General features: G+C 55.4%; 1 protein-coding gene and 1 long non-coding RNA gene across 4 annotated transcripts; one reads left to right on the top strand and one right to left on the bottom strand.

The window, feature by feature from the left end:
- The first annotated feature begins 473 nt into the window (after positions 1–473).
- On the top strand, positions 474–22,709 carry UCKL1 (uridine-cytidine kinase 1 like 1). 3 transcript variants are annotated; one of them, XM_019284421.2, is made up of 15 exons: positions 474–552; positions 8,070–8,263; positions 8,804–8,910; positions 9,273–9,443; positions 9,690–9,761; positions 11,251–11,440; positions 12,178–12,239; positions 17,251–17,270; positions 19,655–19,753; positions 20,096–20,189; positions 20,489–20,551; positions 20,886–21,008; positions 21,339–21,446; positions 21,619–21,775; positions 22,338–22,709. In XM_019284421.2, exons 1-15 carry the CDS (start codon positions 503–505, stop codon positions 22,412–22,414), a joined length of 1,587 nt encoding a protein of 528 aa, XP_019139966.2. In that variant the 5' UTR covers positions 474–502; the 3' UTR covers positions 22,415–22,709. The 3 variants fall into 3 exon arrangements, with proteins under 3 accessions (XP_019139966.2, XP_019139967.1, XP_010395199.1); XM_019284422.2 differs by lacking the exon at positions 474–552 and adding an exon at positions 4,054–4,408; XM_010396897.3 differs by lacking the exons at positions 474–552; positions 17,251–17,270 and adding exons at positions 4,056–4,408; positions 13,561–13,577.
- LOC109144306 lies at positions 22,587–23,854 on the bottom strand. The gene is made up of 2 exons (XR_002044978.1): positions 23,685–23,854; positions 22,587–22,867 (listed from the first exon to the last, which is right to left on the bottom strand). It is a non-coding gene; the product is annotated as an uncharacterized LOC109144306 (long non-coding RNA).
- Positions 23,855–24,027: the final 173 nt, after the last annotated feature.

Below are 24,027 nucleotides of genomic sequence, written 5' to 3'. Positions count from 1 at the left end.
CCCAGCCCGGGACTCCCACAGCGCCGGGGTCTCCCCAGCTCTCCCCAGTGCCCAGAGACGGTGTCTGAGCCCGGGCTCACCTAAATCGCGCTGCCCCGCAGCTGCAGGGTGTGTTGCACCCCTCAGTCTTGGGCAGGGGTGCTCCTGCGCAGCCGCCCCATGGCGCCCACAGGTACCCACTGCATCACTTTGAGCCCCACAGCACCCACCCATGCCCAGAACACCCACCTATACCCCAAAACACCCACCTGCACCCCACAACCCACCCCATGTGCCCTACAGCACCCAGGCGTGCCCACATAGACCCATGTCCCCCCACAGCTCTTACCCATGCCCACAGCCTCCATTTGGCCCCCAGAGCATCCATCCACACCCCAAATCACCCCCAAACGCCCGCCCTCCCGTTCCCGCTCGCTCTCCATCCCGCACTACAAGTCCCGGCGATCCCCGCGGCAGCGCCGCCCCCGCCGCTCCGCGCCGCTCCGCCTCTCCCCGCAGCACCATGGCCGCGGCCCCGGTGCCCGAGGGGGCTTCGGTAGAACCTCACGACAGGTAAGATACCTTCGCTTCTTTTCCCCGGGATAATCCCTCCGCGACGGGACCGACACCGCGGCGCCCCGGAGCCGCCGGTTCCCGTTTCCCGCGGGCCCCGGGGGTTGCGGTGCCGGTCCCGTCCCCCCCGATGCCACTTCCGCGAGTGGGGCCTCCCCGAGCCCATCGTTCCGTGAAATCCCTTCGCTTTTCCCAACAACCATTTCTTCCCACCCCCGCTTTATCCCTTGTTTATTTACATCCCTTTTTTTTTCCTTTCACGTTGTTACCTTTTCCCTTATTTCCCTTATTTTATGGTTTTGCCCTTAATTTCCCAGCAGATAAACCACAGCCTCCCATTTTCCAAGCTTGCTGGTACATGCATCCACTCCACCAAGATGAAGAGTGGGACAACCTAAACTTTTCCACCCAAAACCCCCATACAGGGTAACTCCCCCCCACCCCCCGCACACAGTCACGTTTCCCCTCTATTTTCCACCCCCTTTTCCAGCACAACCCTCAAGGGGCTGACTGCTCCCAAACATCAAATATCTGGGAATTGCATTTGGATCGTCACTGGTGCGCTGGGGATGTGGCAAAGCTTATAGGGATGGAGCATCCCTGCATCCCTGTTTGCAGGGTACCAACACCCCACAGCACCGACCGACCAACCCCAGCGTCAGTGCCAAAGCATCCTGCCTGTTCCCATCCCTCATGTTCCCATCCTGCATGTGCCAGCAGCTAAATCCATTGCTGGCAGCTGCCTGTGAGTCAGTGGGAGGATGAGGATGAGGATGAGGATGAGGATGAGAGGAAGGAGTCTCCCTGAGTTGTGCTGGCCGAGCGAGGGATGAGTAACTGGGTTGTGTAACAGAGCCCCTTCCACTGTGGCTTCCACTCGCTATAAATAGCAACAGATAATTGGGTTTGCAGAGGGAAATATTTGTCCTTTTGTGGTGAGGGAGCAGAGACCATAATAGAGCTGGAAGGGAGCACCTGTGCACGGAGCTGCTGGGATGAACCATCCGGCTCCAGGCGGCTCCGGCCAGGACAGAGCTTGGTGCAAGGCTGGGTAAACCGGGAGGGATGTTCCATGGGTTCCAGGATGGGCATGGGCATGGCGTGGCATTGGGATTGCAGCCAGGTCCCTCCACCCCTTGTGCGGGTTCCTTCATCCCTCAGGCAGGTTCATCCATCCCATGGGCAGGTTCCTTGATCCCTTGGACGTGTTCCTCCATTCCTTGGCTCTGTTCCTCCATGCCTCGGGTGGGTTTCTTCATTGCATGGGCAGGTTCCTCCGTCCCTCCCTTGGGATGGTTTCTTGGACAGGAAAGGCCCAGCCAAGGGCCAACATACACAGATCCAGCCCAACAAAGCTCAGCTCAGCGATGGAGGAAGCAGGTTTGACCTCCACACTCCTGTGGGTGCTGCTCACAGGGTGGGATCTGGGAGCAGGACTCTCTCCTGGGAACAGGCATCCTTCCACCATGGGCTTCGTGTGTCTGCAGCTCTTACACCAATCCACTAACAGTACTTGTGACCAAGCCAGGAAAATCCACATGCAGTCCAGCTTCCATCCTTAAATTCCAGGGGAAACCCACCCAGCAGCTGCCATCACCAGAAGGGAAAGGGGATCCTGGCCTTCGTGCCTGCTTTCCTCTTTCTCCCAATTTTATGTCTGCCATTAGAGGAGGGATTTGCTCTTAAAAATCACCTGAAAGAAAAAAGTCCAAAACCCAGGAATTTCAACCTGTGCAAGAGCTCAGAAAGTAGGAAGGGGCTTGGGAAGCAGAGGAGATTTGTGCCGGCAGGAAGGCTCTGTCACTGCTGGCCTTTGGAGCCAGTGTGTCCCACCTGGGAGCCCAGTGGGAATGTCGTGTGGGATGCTGGGAGACTTGCTCCTGTCGCCTGGACATTTAACAAAGGCAGGAAAAGTGGCAGCAGGAGCACACGATAAGGAACAATATCCCTGGGCAAGGGCTCTTCGCGCCGTGTCCCGCATCCCTTGGCTTTTTTTTTTTGCTTCTTTAATGAGAGGGAACAGAAGTAGCTCCGGAAGAGAGTTTTATTTTTAAACTTCTGAGAGAGCTTTTACAGCAAGAGGGGAGTCCGGGCAGAGATCAGGGATGCAAAAGTTCCTTTGATCATCGCTCACTTCCCTGACTTTGGGGCAGCAGCTGCGGCTCATGCTGGGGACAGGTTACCCCAAAACCCTCCTGTCCCTGTCCCCTGCCTCAGGACCAGCCCCTCATTCCTGGTTCCCATCAGGTTTCCATCTTTCGAGGTGATGCTCTGCAGGTCCCATTGGTGAGTAGGAGCAGAGGGGGTTTCCTGAGGACTCTGTGAGGCAGTGTGTTTCCCCTGCCTCTGGAACAACCTTGATGGCTCGAGGAGGAGGCGGAAAGGGTCTTTTTCTGTTTCTGGCCCCATCTCCAGGTGTTGGTGCTAAGCAGGAGGGAGCACCTCCCTGAAACCCCTCAGCAGGGGGTGCGCAGAGGCCAAGCTCCTGTCTCACCATGCTGGGGTGGGCTGGGGTCTCACTTGGTGGCCACAGGACTTTGTCAGGATGCTCCGTGTCCCTGGCAGAGCCTGGCTGCCCTCTAGTGTGTCCTGCACCACTTCCTCCCTTCCTTGGCAGCCAGAAGCTGTGGGCTGAGGGCTGCACTGCCCCAGCCTCTGCTCCAGGGCTGACCTGAGCTGCCCCTGCCATGGTGCCCAGCATCTCCCACCTTTGCCACATGTCCTGCCCTTCAGCAGCTGCCTGGCTCCCTGGGCTTCCCGCAGGATGCCCAGGCTCCCTGCCCTCCCTGGAGAGGCTGATGCTGGGAGAGGAGCCGGCTGGCCCGGGGGGGCGAGGGGCAGCTGGCAGGGGGTGCTGAGGGAGTGGATGGCCGGGCACAGCAGCCAGCGGGATGTTATTCTTAGCCACCCGCAGCCCCGGGGTGTTGAGTTTCACCCACTTGTTTACTCCAGGGCAGAGGGGACAGTGAGGGGCAGCTCTTGGGGAAGCTGAGTGACTGGGGCGGGGGACCCTCAACCAGACCTTCACGGATGGGAGCCAAGGGAGAGGGGTGTGAGTCCTGGACCAAAAAGCCCAACATGGCCAGCAGCCCCCAGCCCTGAGCCCCAGCTGCTCCACCAGCTGCATGGGCGGTGCTGGCTGGCTACCCCTGCCCTGGGGTCATCCTCTCCTGCCCCCCTGCAGCCCCCTCCCCAATGGCGTCAAGAGCTCCCTGGGAACTCACCAGTGCCCATGGATGTGGATGTCACTTTCCAGGTGCCCTCCCTGCTGAGCCCCCACGTCCAGGACAGCCGAGCACCCCCAGTCTCAGGAGCAGAGACACCGCGGCTGGTGTTTATTGCCTGTGCTGGGGGTGGTGAGGGGAGGTGTCACCTCACCCCCAACCCCCCCTCTTTTTCTTTAATCAAGCCAGTGCTATTAATATCAGGTAATGAACGTAATCTGGAGGTTAAGCTATCCTCTTATGCTGCTGACCGCCTCGCAGCTCCCAGGCACAGACACTCCCCCAGCTCTGCTCCCTTCTCCTGCCTCCATCTTCCAGCCCCCCAGATCTGCTGGGGCTCCGCCTCACCCCAGCCTCTTGGGACCCTTCAGTGCCCATTCCAGGGAGACACTCTGTGCCTGGCTCCGTGCCCCAAGAATCGCCCTGGGAGCCCCTCTGGCATAGCCCCCCTCTCACCCTGGTAGTGCCAGAGGTTGTGGGACAGGAGCTGAAGTGTGGACAGGGACAGGGGCAGGGGGTGACACCCTCAGTCCAGGATCACCCCTGGATCGGCGGCAGGGGGACATGAGCAGCCCCCCAGCGTTCTCCAGTGTCCGCATCTCGGGCTGCTGGGCCCTCGGGCCAGATGGCAGGTGAGTTTTGCTTCGGTTTTGGGTGGGATTTGCTGGTTTTCCTGTTTGTTTGCTGGAGTGAACTCTTGGTGGCTCCTGTCCCAGTCCCTCAGCCCCAATTCCCATCTGAAAAGATCAGCTTCCCATGGGACATGGCTGCAGCCAGCCCGGCACCTCAGCAGGCTGTGGGGGGCTGGCGGGGGGTCCACAGGGCTGGGAGCTCGGTCAGTGGGTTGTTTACGGGGCGCAGAGCCCAGGACATGCTCTCCTGTCTGCTGCCAAGTTCAGGTTTGGGGCTGTGCCATCTTTCCTTGCTGCTGTGGGCACTTCTTGGACCTGCTGCCTTTGCGCTCCCAGCCCAGCACAGATCCAGGGTGTTCAGGGGTCTCTGAAGGCAGCAGGGTGCAGAGAGCCTGAGCACAGGGCACAGGGATGGGGATGGGAGCATGGTGGGGAAGGAGAGGGGTGTCCCTCACACCTCAGTAAATCCATACTTGGACTAAGCAGGAGCAAATGCTTCCTTCATTTGTGCTGGCACAGCAGTGGAGCTGGAGAGCCCTTCTCAGGAGCAGGACCTCCCCCAGGCTTCCTCTGAGATGCTCCAGCAAGGATGCAGCAGCCACAGGGAAGGCAAAGCATCCCCAAAAGCTGGGGACAGCCTGGAGAGAGCTGTGGCAGCCAAGCCCTCCAGGAAGGCTTGGCAGGAGAGGGATTGGCAAGCCCAGGGTGATGTTTCCTTTCCTATTTGCCTGGCTTTGGCACCCCAGGGGTTTGCTCCGCTGGGGAGGATCCATGTGGGACAAGGACCTTCCTCTGGGAGAGCCGTGGCATTGACTTCAGCTCTGAACAGAGTCCCATTCTCGGGGGGCTTCACCTTGCGAGTCAGGGCATTGCAGGGGCTTCAGCACTGCTGCAGGGAATTTTTAAAGAGGGATAGGGAGGAATGGCCAATGGAGATGGCTGAGATCATCTGTCCCTTTGGAGCAAGAAGAGCCCCTTCCTGGCAAAGGCAGCCGTGGAAAACATCCACAAATCTTTAAGTGTAACATTAGGAGAAAAGGCATGACCTTTGGAGAACTCCAGGACAGCCCTGCAGCCCCACAGCCCTGCTTCTCCCAAATAAATCATGGGAAATGTGGATTTGAGAGGTGTAGAATATCAGCCACCTGTAGAGGCACTGATGGTGTAGATGATACTGATAGAAATAGGTAGAATTTTGGTGAAAGTCCAGAATTATTTGGATGAGGTAAGGCAGAACACCAACTCTTGGAATGGGATTCAGGTGCTGCGTCCCAGAGCAGTCCCAGGTGTGTGGGGGGGATGGCTCCGCTCCTCTCCCAGGGGTGCGTGTCCCTGCGTCCCACAGCGATGTCCCCTCTGTGCCAACACCCTGGGTGTGCTGCAGGCACCCTGGAGAGCAGAGTGGAGAGATGACACTTCGGAAAGCAGGGTGGAGCTGTGGCTGTAATTCTGGGCACTGCTTGTAATTCCGGGCACTGGTGGAGCTGTCGGAGTCCAAACCTCTTCCTGGCAGGAGCTGGATGATGTTGATGCTGGTTGGAGGCAGTGGGAGCAGAGCTCAGCCTTGCTCCAGCTCCACTCCAGCTCCAAAAAACAGAGCTTTGACCAACTTGGAGTCACTTTGGGAATAGTGGCCTCGGTCAGGATCTGCAGGCTGGCACAGCAGAGCTTGGTGCTGGGTGACACCAAGGAGCAGAGCATCCCGACAGGTTCGCCTGTCACATGGAGACTGACGTGCAATCCTGGAGGAAAACCATCCGAGCAGCCCACGGCACTGCGCCGGCGGCACGGCTCTGGAATAACCACGGTCCCAGGAGAGGGGCTGGGATGCGGATGAAAGGAACCACTTTCTTCTCTGGTAAACAACTGTGTTTTTGTCATCTCTGCTTTTATCAAGCCAAAGTGACGTTGTTTATGCCCCAGCAGCACCGGCTGCTGTCAGCCCCGCTCTGGGAGTAGCACCAGGGGATAACGGCTGCTGCAGCATCACCAGTGGGAGAGGAGATCCAAACATCCCACCTGGGTTTGCTGTTCCTCATGGAAGGAGCCATTTTTTCACAGGAAGACACCCAGGTTTCCTGATGGGTGTCATCTCCTGAGGTTGCTTTTTAAGAGTCGTAGTTGGGGTGTTTTGGGCTCCTGGTTGAACCCAAGGCCGGCAATGCTTGGAACTGGCTGTGTGTGCTGATGGGCTCCAGCAAGGGATGGGGTGTTGGTGTCTTGAACTCTTGTGGGGGACTCTGGGGGTGCACAGTTTAGGGTGGACATCAGTGAGAGAGGTCCTGTAACAGGGGCAGGAGCTGCAGCCTGCCTTTTGTTAGCAGGAGTTCGGCAAAGCCAGGCAAATCCCTGTCTCCTTGCCTGCTCCACAGGGATGTGCTGGTGCTGGAGGTAGGGATGGTGTGCTGTGGGCATCCTGCCATGCCCGGGGGGTTTGCCAGGGGGATCCCACCCTGCCCAGGGGGCTTGTTTGCCGTGCAAGGGTGGGGATTGCTGGGTCACTTCACACACAGATGGCCTGTCTGAAATTTTGATCTTTATCTAAAATTGTTCTAAAAAGGGCTGGGGGAGGGAAGGGAATTAATCTTCATACCAAAACAGCTTAAAATCAACCCAAAATCTGTAAAGCCCTGCAGTTTAAGCCCTTTCAAGAGCAAGCCATAACAGAGCAGCAGCAAAGCACTGCTGGCTCGGCCGGCTGTACCAGTGACAGCTTGGAGCCAGTGGTGCCCAGATCTCTTGATTTCCCTTCCAGCCCAGTCATGGCTGGGGAGAGGAGCAGCATGAGCCAGGAGAGCCCTTTGCACTTTCTCCCAGGGAGCAGACATTCCCCTGGGGCAGCGGAACAGGAGCAGGGAGGAGCAGGCACTGGCATAAATAATCCTCCCTGTCCCTTAGCTGGCCAGGCAGCGGCTGCAGCTTATCTCCTGGCCAGAGGCTGCTTATCGCCTCCCGGCCACAGCTCTCCTCCTGCCAAGCTGGAAAGGGCTCTGGAGGGTGCCTTGTTCCTCTCCCTCTCCTGGAGGGAAGATAAGGGAGACTGTTCAGCAGCTGCAGGGCTTTGGGTGAGCTCAGAGCTCTCTCAGCTCCCAAGGCAAAGCTGATGGCTCTGCCCAGCACTGCCTAGGTCTGCCCAGCTAACAGGCTTGTCTCTGGGGGCTTCGGGACAAAAGGGTGGGAGAACTAGAGCTTGGGTGGGAGTGGAGCGCTCAAAGTGGGGAGAGAAAAGGGATTGGGGAGGGGGGGATGAGGATGGTTGTGCTGTAGCCCATGTGTTTGACTTCCATCCCCAAGAAAGGTCCCTCGGCACATCAAGGCGTGTTGTTGCCCCCTGTAACACACCCCTCCATGCTTTGAGAGCTCACTGGGGGATTTATTTCACACAGACATTCCTCAAACAGCAGGAGTTTAGGGAGGGATGTTTGCATGGCACCTCTTCCAAGTTAAAATTGCTTCTGTGTGAGAATTCCTCGGTGTTGGCCGTGGGTCACAGAGATGTGGGTGCTGGTAGTGCTGCAGCACAGCTGTGCTTGGCTGTCCCACTCTTCCATTGCATCCCTCACCTGTACAATAGGATCCCCCAAGACCCCGCTCCCACACAGTGGGAACGTGTGTCCTTCCCCACCCCCGGTAATTGTGCTCCTTCCCTTCCCCACCCCAGTAACAGCAGTGCTGAATCCCTGGACCGGCTGTATCCCACTGTGGGCTCCACCAAGCCCCCTCGGAAGCGGACCACCAGCCAGTGCAAGTCTGAGCCCCCGCTGCTGCGGACCAGCAAAAGGACCATCTACACAGCAGGCCGGCCACCCTGGTACAATGAGCACGGGACACAGTCCAAGGAGGCCTTTGTCATAGGTAGGCCACCTCCACACTGCCCAGGCAGCATCAGGACCACCTGCCCCATGGCTCTGCAGGAGATTGTGGTGGGTTTCCTGCCCCACCACCTCCTTGGAAATTTGAGGTTGGATCCAGCCTGGACAGGAGCAGGGGGAGTCCCTGTGGTTAGTCCTGCGTTGACTGGGTGGGCTGAACCCAGGAGTGTGCAGGGGGGGTGATGGATTATAGGAAACCACACTCTTTGCTTCTTGTTCCCTCAGCTCCTGTTGCCTGGGCTGTCATGAGTTCCTAGGGATTTAGGCTGGGCTGGTTCCCGTGCCAGCACTCCCCGTGTTACATAACCATCTAATGATGGGTTTCCCAGCTTTTGCTGGGCATGTTGCTGGCAGTTCCAGTACATGCCATTTGACATTTTCAGGGATAATCTCTTGGAGTGCCTGTGACTTCCCTCTTTGGAGGCTCCTCCAGCTTAGTGCAAAAGCTCAGGACCTGGGCTCCAGCCTATGGTGGGAAGGGCTGTGCCTGGGGTTGGTGGCTTCATCACCTTTTCCCTGGCAGGCCTGGGAGGAGGCAGCGCCTCTGGGAAGACCACGGTGGCCACCATGATCATTGAGGCTCTTGATGTCCCGTGGGTGGTTCTGCTGTCCATGGACTCCTTCTACAAGGTGAGGCTGCACCCCTGTTGGCCTGGCCAGGCTCCTCAGGCTGCCACTGCCCAGAGAAGCTGTGGTTGCCCCATCCCTGGAAGTGTTCAAGGCCAGGTTGGACAGGGCTTGGAGCAACCTGATCTAGTGAAAGGTGTCCCTGCCAATGGCAGGGCATTGGAATGAGATGAGTTTTAAGGTCCCTTCCAACCCACACCAATCTGGGATTGTGTGGTAACCCCTGGTGAGGAAACATATTGTGGATTTAGGGTAAGCATATGGTTTTCCCTTCCAGTGGCTCTTGGGGCAGGGAAGAGGTGACTGGGCACGGCAGTGGGGAGGGAACTGCCCAGCCACGTGCCCTAAGCTCTGCTCTGTGGCAGGTGCTGACCAAGCAGCAGCAGGAGCAGGCAGCCAGCAACGACTTCAACTTTGACCACCCTGACGCCTTTGACTTTGACCTCATCATCGCCACCCTGAAGAAGCTGAAGCAAGGCAAGAGCGTCAAGATCCCCATCTACGACTTCACCACCCACAGCCGGAAGAAGGAATGGGTATGGGACACTGAGGGGGTGGGACAAGGTGGGGGACAGCCAAGGCAGGGGAGAGGGGGAGCCAGCTGGACCCCTCCAGCCCCTGCCCTTTGCAGTCCGATTGGCGCTGTCACCCTCTGCTGTGTGCCTGGCTCAGGGTGCATTTTTTGGGTGAGCTGTCACAGTCACAACCCAGAGAGATTCCCTGAGACAGGGCACCTCTGAACAGATGATCTGTGCCTAACCACATCCATTCTGACTCCACAGAAAACCCTGTATGGCGCCAATGTGATTATCTTCGAAGGCATCATGGCATTTGCAGACAAGGAGCTCCTGAAGGTGAGGAAGGGTTTCAAAGCAGTTCCAGGGTGAGATGGTGGGAGGATGCTCTCTCCTGAGGTCCTGCAGCAGGGAGGTGACCTTCTCTTCCAGGATAGACCAACTGCTGCAGCACTTCCCTGTGCAGGAGAAAAAGGCTTTGACTCTGCAGTGGCCAGGGAAGAGCCCCTGGAAGAGGTCAAGTGTTTCAGCAAATACCTCGATCTCAGCCGTTCGTGCCCAGGAAGCAGGAGCCGAGTGGTGACCTGGTTCCTGGCAATGCTGGTGCATAAACACAACTAGAAATAGCCCACCTCCACACTGCGTGCTGTGGCTTGTACAGCCATAGGCAAATCTGCTGAACTTCTACTGCACAGAGCCTGGTGTTCTGGCAGGGAATCATCCAGCACTTCAGGCTCTCTTGGGGATTATTTGGATTTATCATAGAATCAAATGGTTTGGGTTGGAAGGGACCTTAAAGCTCATCTTATTCCACCCCCTGCCATCGGCAGGGACACCTTCCACTACCTCAGGTTGCTCCAAGCCCTGTCCAACCTGGCCATGAACACTTCCAGTGGTGGGGCAGCCACAGCTTCTCTGGGCACCCTGTGCCAGGGCCTCCCCACCCTCACAGGGACAAATTTCCTCAATATCCCATCTAACCCTGCCCTCTGGTACTGCAAAGCCACTCCCCCTTGCTCTGTCACTCCAGGCCCTTGTCCAAAGTTGCTCTCCAGTTCTCTTGGAGCTTCTTTAGATATTGGAAGGGGCTCTAAGGTCTCCCCAGAACCTTCTCTTCTCCGGGCTGTACAACCCCAGCTCTCTCAGCCTGTCTCCATCTTTGCAGCCCTGACAAATGCTGCAGCAGGCAGTGAGCCATGCACAGACTTAGCCAAGCTCTGTCTAAAGTTACCTCCCTTGCCAAGCAAGCACTTGGGTTGCACTTTTCTGGAGCAAGGATGACCTCCAGTGGACAGCTGGATGAATCCCCCAGGAGACTCCATTCAGCATCCACACTCCTGCCTCTCGCAATTCAGGGCAGTCATGAGCTGCCCTGCTATGCTGGGATCCTTTCCAGCATTAATTCCCTGCCTGTGGGAGGGGCTTGGAATGAGATGATCTTTAAAGTCCTTTCCAATTCAAACCATCCAAAGATTCTTTGATTAAGAAGCCCGTGCTTGGTGTGTGTCATGGACAGTAACTCCTCTTGTCTCCTCCTTGCTCTTAAATAACATCCAGCCAAAGTTTTGGAGCTGGTTAGCAGTAGGGGCAGAGTTTGGAGCAGGACAAGTCTCAGGGGACACGAGAGTAAGGTGGCAGCAGGGGACTCACAGCAGCACCAGCCAGGTTCCAGGGAGAAGCTCCGCGCAGGAGGGAGCACAGCAGATCTGGGCACTGTTAAATGGGTGCTGGGCCGGGTTGGGCTCAGCCCCACCTAGGGCAGCAGGGGATGATGGGTTGAGTCCCACACCTGACCCAGTGGGGTTTGTCCCCTCCACTCTCCTTTCAGCTCCTGGATCTGAAGATCTTTGTGGACACGGACTCAGACATCCGCTTGGTGCGCCGCCTGCGCAGGGACATCAGCGAGCGTGGCCGGGACATCGAGGGTGTCATCAAGCAGTACAACAAGTTTGTCAAGCCCGCCTTCGACCAGTACATCCAGCCCACCATGCGGCTGGCAGACATCGTTGTCCCCCGAGGTACCTGCCCAGGGCTGTCCTCAGTGGCACCCCTGAGACCCTTCAGAGACCCCGGCCCTCTGCCCTCAGCTCTGCCAGCCAGTCCGTCTCTCTCTGGCTGGTGAGGACACAGAGTGGCTGTCCCATGCCAAAACAAAGGTCCCTCCAGCTGAGGCTCTCCAAACACTCCCCAAAAGCATGGGGAAAGTCTGTACATTTCCCTCAGCCAGTCTCCTGCCCTACGAGCTCCTGCAGCACAGTGATTTAAGAGCTGGAGGTGACTTGAAGATATCCAGTAACAGATTATAGAATAAGAATTTAATAAAAGCAGAAATGTCTCCTGCTTCACTAGGAAAGAGCGGTTTGGGGAAGCAGCATAGTTTTGAACACAGTGGGAATTTAGGGAAGAAACATGGAAAAAACCTGTGGTGCTGACCAGGGTGACTTTTCTTTCCCTGGTATAAAGTGTCAGGACAAGAGGAAACAGCCTCAAGGTGCACAAGGGGAGGTTCAGATTGAATGTCAGGGAAAATCTCTTCACCAAAAAGGCTGTCAAGCCCTAGCACAAGCTGCCCAGGGCACTGGTGGAGTCACCATCCCTGGAGAGATTTAAAAGGTGTGTGGATGTGGCACTTGGGGACATGGTTTAGTGGTGGCCTTGGCGGTGCTGGGTTAATGGTTGGACTCAATGATCTTAGAGGGTTTTTCCAATCTAACAATTCTGGCTCTGTGATACTTTTGCTTTTGGGTCACTGCAGGGAGTGGAAACACTGTGGCCATCGACCTGATTGTTCAGCATGTCCACAGCCAGCTGGAAGAGGTAAGAGCTGCCCAGTCCTTGGGTGGTGAGGGGGCTTCACAGCCTTGCCTGGCAGGGAGCCATGCTCTGGGTGCCCAGGTGGGAATGGCCTGGCTTCTCCTGTGCTCCAGGTGTGGGAGTCCCTGTGAACTCCTCTCAGCCCTCTCCCTCACTCCAGTGAAGGAAACTGCGTTCTCCCTGTGCTCTGGTTGGTCCTGGCTCCTCTGCCAGCTGTGGTCCAGCAGCAGCTTCCTTCCCTCCCTGGGACAGCAAATCATCAGGGGACAAACCAGCCACCCTCCTATGATCCTAGGGATGTGTCCCCCTGCCTGCATCCCTCCCAGGGCCAGCATTGCCCCAGACCCTCCACTGCTCCAGCTCTTGGGCTTCTCCTCTTCCCTCCCATGCAGACATTGCTGCACAGGCTTTCCAGTCAGGAGCCCACTTTTCCACTTCTGTGCTGTGTGCAGCTCTCGGGTTTCAAAATCCTAAGTCTGGTCACGTTTGAGCCCCAATCCAGGCACATGCTCCATCACTTCCCCACTGCTGGCTTTAAGTTTTCTGTTTGTCCTGGGCCAGTCCTGACTGGTGTTTTGGGACCCTGCAATGAACTGATGGCATTTTATGTTGCTGTCCCCGAACAGCACAGCCTCCTCCCGCCCCACAGTTGTAGCTTTGGTGATGTTTCAGTTGTGGAGATGCTCAGAGTGATGTCCTGGGAGGTGGAGGGAGCATGACCTGGAGATAGATGCACTGGAAAGTGTAGGGCTTGGTTCTTTCAAGTCTTTTTTGGAGCTCCCAGGTGGCAGGAGCTGCTCAGGCCTGGGATGGGAGCTGGCACGCCACGGCATCTGGCTTCCCATGATAGAAGGATCAGGAGGGACTGCTCTTGGGCAAAGGTGTCTTGGCATGTTCCTCCTCCTGGAGTACCTGGCTGCCTGAATTCCCAGCACTAAACTCTGGCACGTTGGGAAGGTGGTTTCTAAACCCTTGGTCACAGGAGGAAGGATCAGAGCCCCAGCATCCCTGCTAGTTCCAGGCTGAGGAGGGCACCCAGCCCTGAGGCAGAGTCCAGGAAAGGGGAATGGCTGTTTCCCCCAGCTCCTGGGATCCAGCCAGGGAATATCCCAGCAAACCCAGCACCCCCAGGGTGCTGCTGTGAGCCAGGCAAGGGGTTGGCTTGGGGGGGACTTTCATTGACCTGGGGAGGGGAAGAAGGGCAAAAGGCTACATGTGAATTCAGGAAAATACTCCTATTTTTCCTTTTTTTTTATCTTGAAACGACCCTGGTGTTGACAATGCTTAATACCGGTTGCGTTGTGTCTTTGTGTTGCTGCCGCAGCGTGAACTCAGTGTCAGGTAAGAGACCTCACTCTGTCCTGTCTGTGCAGCTGAGGCATTTCCAATGCCAGGCACCACTTGGCCTCACCCCGACCTGCGGCGGGACTGGCAGCTCGCGTAGCGCACGGCCTCGTCACGCTCCACAGTGACAAAAGGCCACCTTCCCCTTGGCTTTGGGATGGCAGGAACAGGGTTGCTCCCCAGGGAGGTACTGCCAGCTTGAGTGCAGACCCCTGAAGCTGGGACAGGGCCAGGTTTATAGCTGGGGATCCCTGGTCTCTGCAGGAAGGGAGGCTTTTCATCCTGAGACTCTCTTTTATTTCTCTTCATCCTCTAAGATGAACAGTTTTCAGAGCCACTCTCCATCCCTAATGATTAAATATCGTTAAACATCAATTATTAGATTAGTCAAAGCATCTTGAAAAAAGGGTGGAGAGTCACTTTTTAAATGGGCAGATAGTTATAGGACAAGGAGGAACAGTTTTAAACTAAAGGAGGAGATCTTTAGATTGGGTAATAGGAAGAAGTTCTTCCCTGTGATGGTGGTGAGGCCCTGGCACAGGTTGCCCAGAGAAGTTGTGGTTGCCCCATCCCTAAAAGTGTTCAAGGCCAGGTTGGATGGGGCTTGGAACAACCTGGGATAGTGGAAGGCGTCCCTGCCCATGGCAGAGGGTTGGAATGGCATGTTCCTTAAGGTCCCTCCCAGCCCAAACCAGTCTGTGATCTTGAGGGTGGTGGGAACCCTGGACCCCTTGCTGCACGCAGGGATCTGCCTGGTGGCACCCAAAGGAGCGTAGCAGCTTCACATGGCCAGAGGTACCAACTTTCCCACAGCTTCTGGAGGATGCACAGCCACTTCTGGAGGACTGAGAAAATCCTGCTGCCTAAATCCAACAGGATTTCTAATTTCTCAGTATCTGTAGATGGATGCTATAACATATATGTTGATTTACTAAACCTCTTCAGAGTGTGGCCCCAGATGGGACTTCAGCTCTCTTGCTTCCATTAAGAAGCCAACTAGGCTTTCAGGTATTCTTGTAGGAAGCGGAGGGAATGGATTACTGGAAATGGGTTTCATTTAGGTCTCCATCATTGAATGGAGATACTCAAGTCAAGTAACCTTAAAATTTACATTTGGTATACAATGAGCTTTTAAAATAACTGAGGTGAACAGGGAAAAGGCTCTGCTTTACTTATTTCTGCCTTAGCCAGTCATTTCCTAGACTAGACAAGTGGATGTTTTATTTTATTTCCCTTTGCTTGTTTAACACCCTGGGGCCTGACATTTCCATACAGACACGTAAGCTTCCCTCTGTGTCTGGAGGTCCAGGTGGGAAAGTGTTCTTTAGTATGGAGAGAAATCTGTTGCTTTAAAAAATTGCAGGAATAACATTAGAGAGGAGAGTAATATGTGTGCAAATATGTATGTGTATATAGAGATAGATAGATAGATAGATAGATACTTATACACACATAAAATTTCCTTTCTCCTCTTTAATCAAAGGGGTGTTTGGTACAGGTGATCTTTTTCTGCACTTGAAAATCAGGTATTTAATATATCCATAAAGTATTAGAAGTTTTATGATAGCGAGTTTGGAAAGGTAACGCTGACCTCCCAAAACACCTCCATGATCACCACAGCCGGTTTTATATTCTGTTTAAGCCTTCCATGTATGCCTTTGATAGAAAATCTGGAAAAAAATTCCTGCAAAAACCCCATTCTGCTGCCACTGCTGGAGCCCCAGTGCTTTACTGCTGCTGTGGTTTCCCCTGCTGTCTCTCTGCAAGAGGAGTGGGGTGGATGGAGAGTCACATCAAGTGACATGTGCCTGGCAAATACGGGCTTTTCATCGCAAACAATTCCACATCCTCTTGTCTGGAATGGCTTCATCTAAATGTCACGGTTGTTGTTCTGAAGTCACTGCTGTTTGGTGGCAGTGGGGACACAGGGAGGGCTTTGTGCTGGTAGGATAAAACCTGAATGCTCAGATCTGGCCCCCGTCTGAGGTGTCTCTGTGGTCCTTGTGCTGCAGGGCTGCCTCTTCTGGCCAAGGGACTGGCTGGGACAAGCAGGGAGTGCCTTTCCCCACTCAGATGGGTGCATTCTGTGGAGTTTAAAGCAAGTGGTGCCTTCCTTGGACATGCAAGGCTTGTTTTCATCCTGAAACCCCTACCTCCAGAGGACCATGCTTGCCTTCCCAGTTATTCCCTCAGAGCACAGGTTGTTCCTTAGCATTCTTGGGATATTTCTTGTCCAGCTTCCCCCATGTTTCACTGTGCTCATGCTGGAGATGTAGTTCCATACCAGCACTCCCAGGTGGGTATTCCTCCTGGAGCCTGGCAGCAGGAGCTGCAGCAGCCAGCCCATGCTGAGGCACAGTGCTCCCAGCCCAGCCTGTTCTGCATCCCTCCTGCCACGCTCTCCCGCTCCTGGAGCCAGCGCTCTTTCCAGCCGGTTCCCCTCACCAATCAATATTCCCCACCCCCAAGGTCCCGATCAGCTTGGCGTGCCCTTTGCCAATTGTGTCTTTAAATATCAACCCGTGGCGCAGTTTAATAGCCCTTGTTTGAAATGTCAGCCCTGAAAGGCAGCCGTGTACGTGTTTGAAATGCCTTGACTGCATCATCTCCTTTGTAGCTCGATGTCTCTTGTCTGCTTCCTGCTTGATAGCATGTTCCACAAAGAGCTGAGGATGCTCCCTGAAGTCTTCCTGGGAGATGGTCACCCCTTCTCTCTCTCTCTCTTTCTTCTTCTTTCCATTTTTTTTTTTCCCTTTAAAGTTTTATTCTCAGGGGAAAAAATAAGTTTCCAAAATAAGACGTTTTCTTGACGTGCTCATCGCCGCCCGTCTGGATGTTCCGTCACAGTCCTGTCTTGGCAGGGAGGGACAGGAGGCATTGCGCTCCCTCCTTCCCTCCCAGGATGGGCAGGGAGTGACAGCAGTGGTGGGGTGGCTGTGGAAGGGCTGAGCTCTTCCCTCAGCCTCCGGTCCCTCTCCAGGTCTTCCCTGCAGGCAATGTTCTGTTCAGAGCCAGGTCTCTTTCCATGTTTCCAGTGCTCTTGGCTTTCCATGTTCTCCAAGGCTTGAGCAGATCATCAGCATGCAGGAGGGGGACGCCCCTGTGAGCCCACAAGCAACTTGCCTGGGGGCAGGGCCGGTTGGGTGAAGTGGAGCCCTGGGTGAGGACTTGGCATGAGCCCTGGACGTGTTGAGTACCAGGTTGGATGGGGCTTGGAGCAATCTGGTCTAGTGGAAGGTGTCCCTGCCCGTGGCAGGGAGGGTGCAATGAGCTGATCTTTAAGGTTCCTTCTCATCCAAACCATTCTAGGATTCTGTGGTTCTAGGTTGCAGTGTGGTACTGCCTGGGACAGAGGTGGGACAGTGTCCCTGCTGTGGCTCCAGGACAGTGAGAGCAGACAGTTCTTTTCCCTCATGAAGCCGGGAGTGGAGCCAGTGCCATGGAGAGCAGTGGTGACTTGACTTGGTCACCAAGGGAGGAGTGTTGGGTCTGTACAGTGATGGCCCAGGCATCAGGCAGGTCCAAGACCCATTGATCAGTTGAGGGATTTTTTTCCCCCTCTGACTAATGACAGTGCTTTCTCCTCTTTTTCATGTCATGTTTGTCCCTCTCCTAAACTCTTGTGTCTCCTGTCTTGTCTCCCCGAACATCCCTCCCACCGGGTGACCAGAGGAAGCTGCGCTGGGATATGTGAGGAGACAAACGCTTATGGCAGTGTTTTGGTTGTGACACTAATGGCGGGGAGTGGGCGAGGGCTGTGCAGGGTGAGCCGCCTCACTAACCTGGGCGGGGCATCTTGGGGCAGACAGCTCATGGGGTCCCGCTTTGCTGGGGCGGTGTGGGCCAGACAGAAGTGGGGGCACTTGAAAGAGAAGCTTTATCCCAAAAATGGGACCTGTTTCCCCAGAAAGTACCACAGAGAGACCCCCACAACACTGAGTGGTTTCCAAGCAGGGTGGTATCCAGACCTCCCTGTTGCCATACTGCATGAGTGTTGAAGGAAGGTGTGGAAAACTTGGTGACAGAATGTTGACAGCATTTCCTGGGGGTCTGTTGACAGCTCGGGGTGCAGGGGAGGTGTTCCCACTGCTCATGGAGGTTGGAAAACCCTTGGCATGTGTGGCAGGGAGCAGGAGTTGGGTCACATCACAACGGGAGAGGGGCTGCCCACTCCACTGGCATGGTGGGATGCTGTGACATGGACCTGGCAGTGATGCAGGGGAAAAGTGCCAGTGGCAAGCTCCGTCCTGTGCTCCTTGGTGAGCTGTGCTGATGGAAGATGACCCCACCAGCTCTTCTGGTTTAGGCAACAGCAGTTTGTCACCTGGGCAAACCCAGCCAAGGCAATGTGCTAAGGGTTTGTGGCTCTGTGTTGGGGACCTGTCTCTGCCCCCTAAAGCAGGTGAGCTGGCAGCCCCCATGCCAGCACCAGCATCTGCCCAAGGCAGGGCTCATGCCCTCACCACCACGTGTTGGCATCCAGGGGGTTGAGAGGGGTTTAGGTAGGGCTGTGCCCCCAGGATCTGTCCCCAGGCCAGCTCTGGCAGGAGGAGGGAAGGGAGGGCTGTGGGGGCAGAGCCGTGGGTGCTGCCAGCAGCACAGCCCTGGCACGGGAGCATCTCTGAGGGCTTTGAACCTGCGAGACAGCGACTAACGGAGGGAGCTCGCTTCACTGACGGCAGGGCCGGGGCCTTGAGGGCTGCTTGTCCCAAACCAACGATGGGGTCTGCACACAGCGGGCAAGCCCACAAGGGAACCACAACCCATCCATGCTCTCTGCACGGCTGCCAGCTGTCCTGGCTCTCTGGAGCGTTCCCTGCATGGGGACTCTTAGCCGCTACACACGACTGGAGCTGGTAAAGCAAGAAGGAGCCCTTAAGTACCCACAGGCCTTGGGAATGTCTTGTTTGGTGTTGGTTGGCAAAGACCAGGAGATGGCTATGTGGATGGAGGCCTTGATATCTGCTCTCCTTCATGCCTATCCATCTTCTCTGTCTTCCTCTCCGCTTGCGTGCCTCTGTGTGCCATTAATCCAGGTTTCTGCTTGATTTGAAATCTTAATCATGCAGTGCTTTCATTTGCTCTCTTCTCTGCCTCCCCAACATCTCTGTGTTTTTTGCCAGATGCAGCCGTTGGCACGTGTGTGATCTGATGTGTGGCTTTCAAACCCCAGCCCTCCTCCCAGACAAAGTTGCTTGTCCATCCTGCCCAGCCTTGTGGAAGCCAAATGTGACCTTCCTCTCATTACTGCCACTCTCACAGGGAGAAGTGACTAATGGGGCTCCATTGTGTGCTTCCCCATGAATGGTGTTCCCTTGATCCCAGAATAGCTTCCAGCCCTATTCGTTATGTGGAATGAGTCACACAGAGCCAGTCCTGTCCAGCCATAAAGTCTTGAAGCTGTTCCCAATTTGGAATGCGCCAGGTGCTCTCTGAAATAGCCACATTCCAGATATGTGCCAGCACTGCCAGCCTGGATGCCTGTCCAGCTCCTGGTGACATCTGGCACTTGTAGGTCAGAGACAACCACAACAGCCCCTCCTCACCCCATGAGTCCAAGATCCATCAACAGATAAAACTCTGGAATAGGAGAAGGTTTTGATTTCATTTTCTACTTTCTTCCCAAATGGTGGAAACCAAGATGGGCCAGCCACCTTCAGAGAAGCTGTGGCTGCCCCATCCCTGGAAGTGTTAAAGGCCAGGTTGGATGGGGCTTGGATTAACCTGGTCTAGTGGAAGGTGTCCCTGCCCATGGCACAGGGCTGGAACAAGATGGTCTTTAAAGTCCTTTCCAACCCAAACTATTCCATGAACCTGGGTCAGCTGCCCAGCAGGAAGGCCAGGTCCTTGGGCTGCAAGGTATCCCTAACTCCAGTGGCCCCGGTTTGTGGGAGCAGGTCCCTTTGCCATGACAGGGACCAGGCAGGGCTGGCTGCTCGCTCAGTTTAGCTGGAGGGCCTCTGTGTGTGTTTGCAGTATGAGATAACATCTGGGAGGATGGCTCTGGCCATGTGCTGTGCTCCAGCCTTCAGGCAGCCTTCTCCAGACCTTCTGACCGTGTGTTTGGTTTTCAGGGCTGCCCTGGCCTCTGCCCACCAGTGCCACCCCCTTCCTCAGACCCTCAGTGTGCTGAAGAGCACCCCTCAGGTGAGGGGCATGCACACCATCATCAGGTAAAGCCCCTGCTGTGGCTCCTGGGGTGGGATGGGGCTCAGCTACTGGTGGGATGGGCTGGCCTGTCTTTGGGCTTCCCAATCCACTTCTGCCTGTCTGTATAGCTTGGAGACACAATACAGGGCAGATGGTGGTGGCCCCTGCATAGAGGACCGGTGTAGTTACTGCTCAGTGATCTTGCCAATAATTTTTCTGCTTTTTACATTAAAACAGACAGCGCAGTTTCAGGTTCAGATGGTGCAAACAAGAACCAGGAAGGGGCAGGGACTGCCAGACCCTTGCTAGCACCTCCTGGGACACATTTAGGTCCAGAGCTGACATTGCCTTTTCTCCCCCTCTAGAAACAAGGAGACCAGCAGAGACGAGTTCATTTTCTACTCCAAGAGGTTGATGCGGTTGCTAATTGAGCACGCACTCTCTCTGCTCCCATTCCAGGTGGGTTCAGGGCTGGTAGATGCTGGGTTTCTTCTCTGATTCCTAACCCTCAACTGCTGGGGAGCCAGGACAGTCCTGGTGCTGCTCCTCCAAGCTTCCCCATGGATCAGTCCTTTTAACCCTCAGATTAAAAAGCACCAGGACTCCCCAAGGCTACAGAGCAATGCTGTGGCCCTGGGTAACAGCTCTTTGTCCAGCCTTGGTGTCCAAGCGTCCAGCCCCTGCAGCTGGCTGACTCCAGGGCTCCTGTGAGAGCCACATCAGAGCCCCTGGTAACTGTTTTCACGTGTTTCTTGTAGAGTTGCACAGTCCAGACCCCTCAGGGACATGACTACGAAGGGAGGACATACAGCGGGAAGCAAGTAAGTGGAAGCCAAAGCAATGTTGAGACCTGCCCCGTGGGGGTGCACTGGAAGCCCTGTGGGTGCAGGGAAGGACACCCCTGTCTGCCATCAGGCTGTGTTTGGTGCCTGCTATCATGAGTATGACACCCTGTACCATCAGGAAAGGCAGGTTGGTGACCAAGGGTGCCACTTGTGCCCTCTCACTGAGGGTGGCAGCCTGGACTGGGAGTGGCGCAGCCCTCTTGGAAGGGATATGCTTTTGGGTTGCCCATTAGAGTCCCCCGCTGCAGAGACCCAGTGTGGGGTGATGGCAGCTCCTACACCATGCAACCACCCCGGCCGTGTGCTGCAGATCACCGGGGTGTCCATCCTGCGAGCGGGAGAGACCATGGAGCCGGCGCTGCGTGCGGTGTGCAAGGACGTCCGCATCGGCACCATCCTCATCCAGACCAACTGCAACACGGGCGAGCCGGAGGTAAAGCCTGGGGCCACTGAGGACATTTCCTGGTGTTAGTCTGCATGCAGGGTGGGAGCATGGCTCAGGTGTTTCCTGACAGCTCTTCAGCAACCCAGGAGTTGGTCTTCGCAGGGGTTGAGTGCTTTGAAAGCTGCTCAAGTGGCTTTTTCCAGCAGGCTTGTGCATGCAGGGGCTGGTTTGCTGCCAAGTGTTTGTGCTGGCTCCAAGCTGACAGCTGGGGTCCCAGGGATAGAGAGGCAGGAGGAATCCTTCACCCCTCAAAGAGAAGGGCTCAGGTTGCTCCATTTGCCTGCAGCCTCTAAGCTGCTCTCTCTTTCCTCCACCCAGCTCCACTACCTGCGGTTGCCCAAGGACATCAGCGAAGACCACGTCATCCTGATGGACTGCACGGTCTCCACGGGCGCTGCGGCGATGATGGCAGTGAGGGTGCTGCTGGTACGGACGGTGTTGGGCAGGGGTTGGCTCTGGAGCAACCTCCAAAGCACCAGCCACAGCCATGCTGAGGGGATGTGCCTGGAACTGGCTCCTCCATGGGAAGGAGGGTGTCAGGGCACACAGCACAGGCTTGGGTAACTCATCCTGAGCTGTCCCTGTGCATTTCCTATAGGATCATGATGTCCCAGAGGACAAGATCTTCCTGCTCTCCCTGCTCATGGCAGAGATGGGTGTCCACTCGGTTGCCTATGCATTTCCCCGGGTGAAGATCATCACCACAGCTGTGGACAAGAAGGTGAACGACCTCTTCCGGATAATCCCCGGCATCGGTGAGTGTCTTGGTAGGAATGACCTGTGGCGAGGGGATTTTTAGTGCTTCTGGTGGGGAGAGGACACGAAGCCCTGACTGTCAGCAGCAGTTTAGGTCTGGCCTTACATTACCTAGAGCCCCACTGCCCCTCCTGGGTCCTGCTGCCAGGTGGGTGTCAGGATCACCATGCTGGCTCTGAGATCTGCCAGGCAGCCGTCACCTTGTCAGCAACAGGAGCCATTGCACATGCCTCCTCCAGCCCCAGGCAGAGAAGTCAGGCTGGGACAGCTGGAGCAGCCCTGTGCCCTCCTCCTTCCCTAAGCTGCCACCTTCCACAAGTTCACCCAAAACAAGCTAACTGTGTTCTTCTGTTCTCACTTCTGCTGTGCCGGGAAACACCTCCACCGGGTGCTAAGCCAGCCTACAGGCTGCTCCACTTTTTCTGCCACTCTAGTTTTCCTGCTGTTCAAGCTGTCAGATAAACCTGCTTTGGTGCCCTTGCCTGCTGTGATGAGGACAGGCAGGAGGATGTGTCCCAAGGCTCCCACAGTGCTGCACTGTGACTCTCTCTCTCCCCACAGGGAATTTTGGTGATCGGTACTTCGGGACAGATGCTCCTCCTGACTGGAGCGACGATGAGGATGCTCTTAGCACTTAGCTGGATGTGGAGGTGCCACTGGCACCAAGCAGCTTCAGCACCGCACCTTAACCCCTCTGTCCAGTGCAGATTTCTCCTTCCTCTCACCAAGCATAGATATTTTTTTCAAATCTTACACCGGAAATCTAGGGCATATTTTTTCAAAGAAACATAAATCCTAGTTTGACTTTATGGACAGTCACGTGTCCCAGCATAGAGTGGAGTTAATTTATTTTAATTTAAATATTTGCCTATATAACTTATTTGAGATATTTTATAAAGGACAATAATAAATTTTTTCTCTGGTTTTCTTGAACGGAGTCATTCTTTGTCACTTCCCATGACTAGAAGGATTTGTGACCCTTCAAGACTACAGTCCTGGGAGGGGAGATGCCATGAGCAGTGGTGGGAGGTGAAGAATACCACACCCTCGATCCAAAGACTTGGTGCCAGAGTAGAGGCAGTTCCTCCTGTCTGAAGGGAAACCAAAGCTGTTATAAAGCGTCCAGAGGAGCTGCACTAGGATGGTGAAGGATGTGGAGGGAAAGCCATACAAGAAGCAGCTGAGGCCACTTGGTTTGCTCAGCCTGGAGGAGACGGAGAGGAGTCTGTCAGGGTCTGCAGCTTCCTCCTGAGGGAGGTGGAGGGGCAGGCACTGATCTCTGTGTATGACCAGGGACAGGACCTGAGGGAACGTCTGGAGCTGTGTCATGGGATGTTTTAGGTTGGATATTAGGAAAAGGTTCTTCCCCCAGAGGGTGGTTGGGCACTAAAACAAGCTCCCCAGGGTGGTGGTCATGGCCCCAAGGCTGCCAGAGCTCAAGGAGCATTTGGACAACACTCTCAGGCACATGGTGCAATTGTTGGGGTGTCCTGTGCAGGACCAGGAGTTGAGCTCAATGATCCTTGTGGGTCTCTTCTAACTCAGGAGATTCTATGATTCTGCAAAGTTCAGTTTGGATCATATCACACTTCAGCTGAAGAAGCACCAAGTCCCTGTTGTGAGTTCAGCACCCAAAGTGAAACAGAGCTCACCCCAACCCCAGCTCTTGCTGAATCAGAGCTGCTCGAGACGTGGTGAGGAGTACGTTCTGTATCTGTCCCAGGACACAGTGAACAGAGCAGGGAGACCTCAGTGGAAGGGAAGCCAGCCCCACATGAAGGGCATTCAGCCAGAGGAGGCTGTGACCTCCAGGGCTGAACATGGAGCATTTTGCTTTCCTGCAGGATTCAAAGTATCAACGCAACACATTTGTGCAGGAGATAAACATGCCAAGAGCAGCAAACTTACCTCTTGTCTGGGCATCCCTGGTCCAGAGCCAGCTCCTGACGGGTCAGGCAAGGCTGCTGGCAGCGCAGGACTGGGAGGGGGATGCTCTGCCAAGCCCTCACCAAAATGGAGAGTCACCTGGTGATCACTCGGTGTGGGCTTGGGTGTGACGAGCCCGAAATAACCGCCACTGCTCTGCGGCACACTGTGTAAATTCTCAGCTAGATTTAAAAGAAAACACACACCCGAGTTCCTGCCAGCACTTGGTGAAAGAAGGAGCCCTCCACTGAAAGCCACGCTCAGAGCCAACAATGACACTTGATTAGTGTCTGCTAAAAATAGTTCCCTGCGTGGGTGGAAGGAG

The sequence above is a fragment of the Corvus cornix genome, chromosome 20 (assembly GCF_000738735.6).
Source record: "Corvus cornix cornix isolate S_Up_H32 chromosome 20, ASM73873v5, whole genome shotgun sequence".
Taxonomy (NCBI): Eukaryota; Metazoa; Chordata; class Aves; order Passeriformes; family Corvidae; genus Corvus; species Corvus cornix.
Note: the sequence above shows the minus strand (reverse complement) of the source record. Positions and strands in the feature narration are given on the sequence as shown.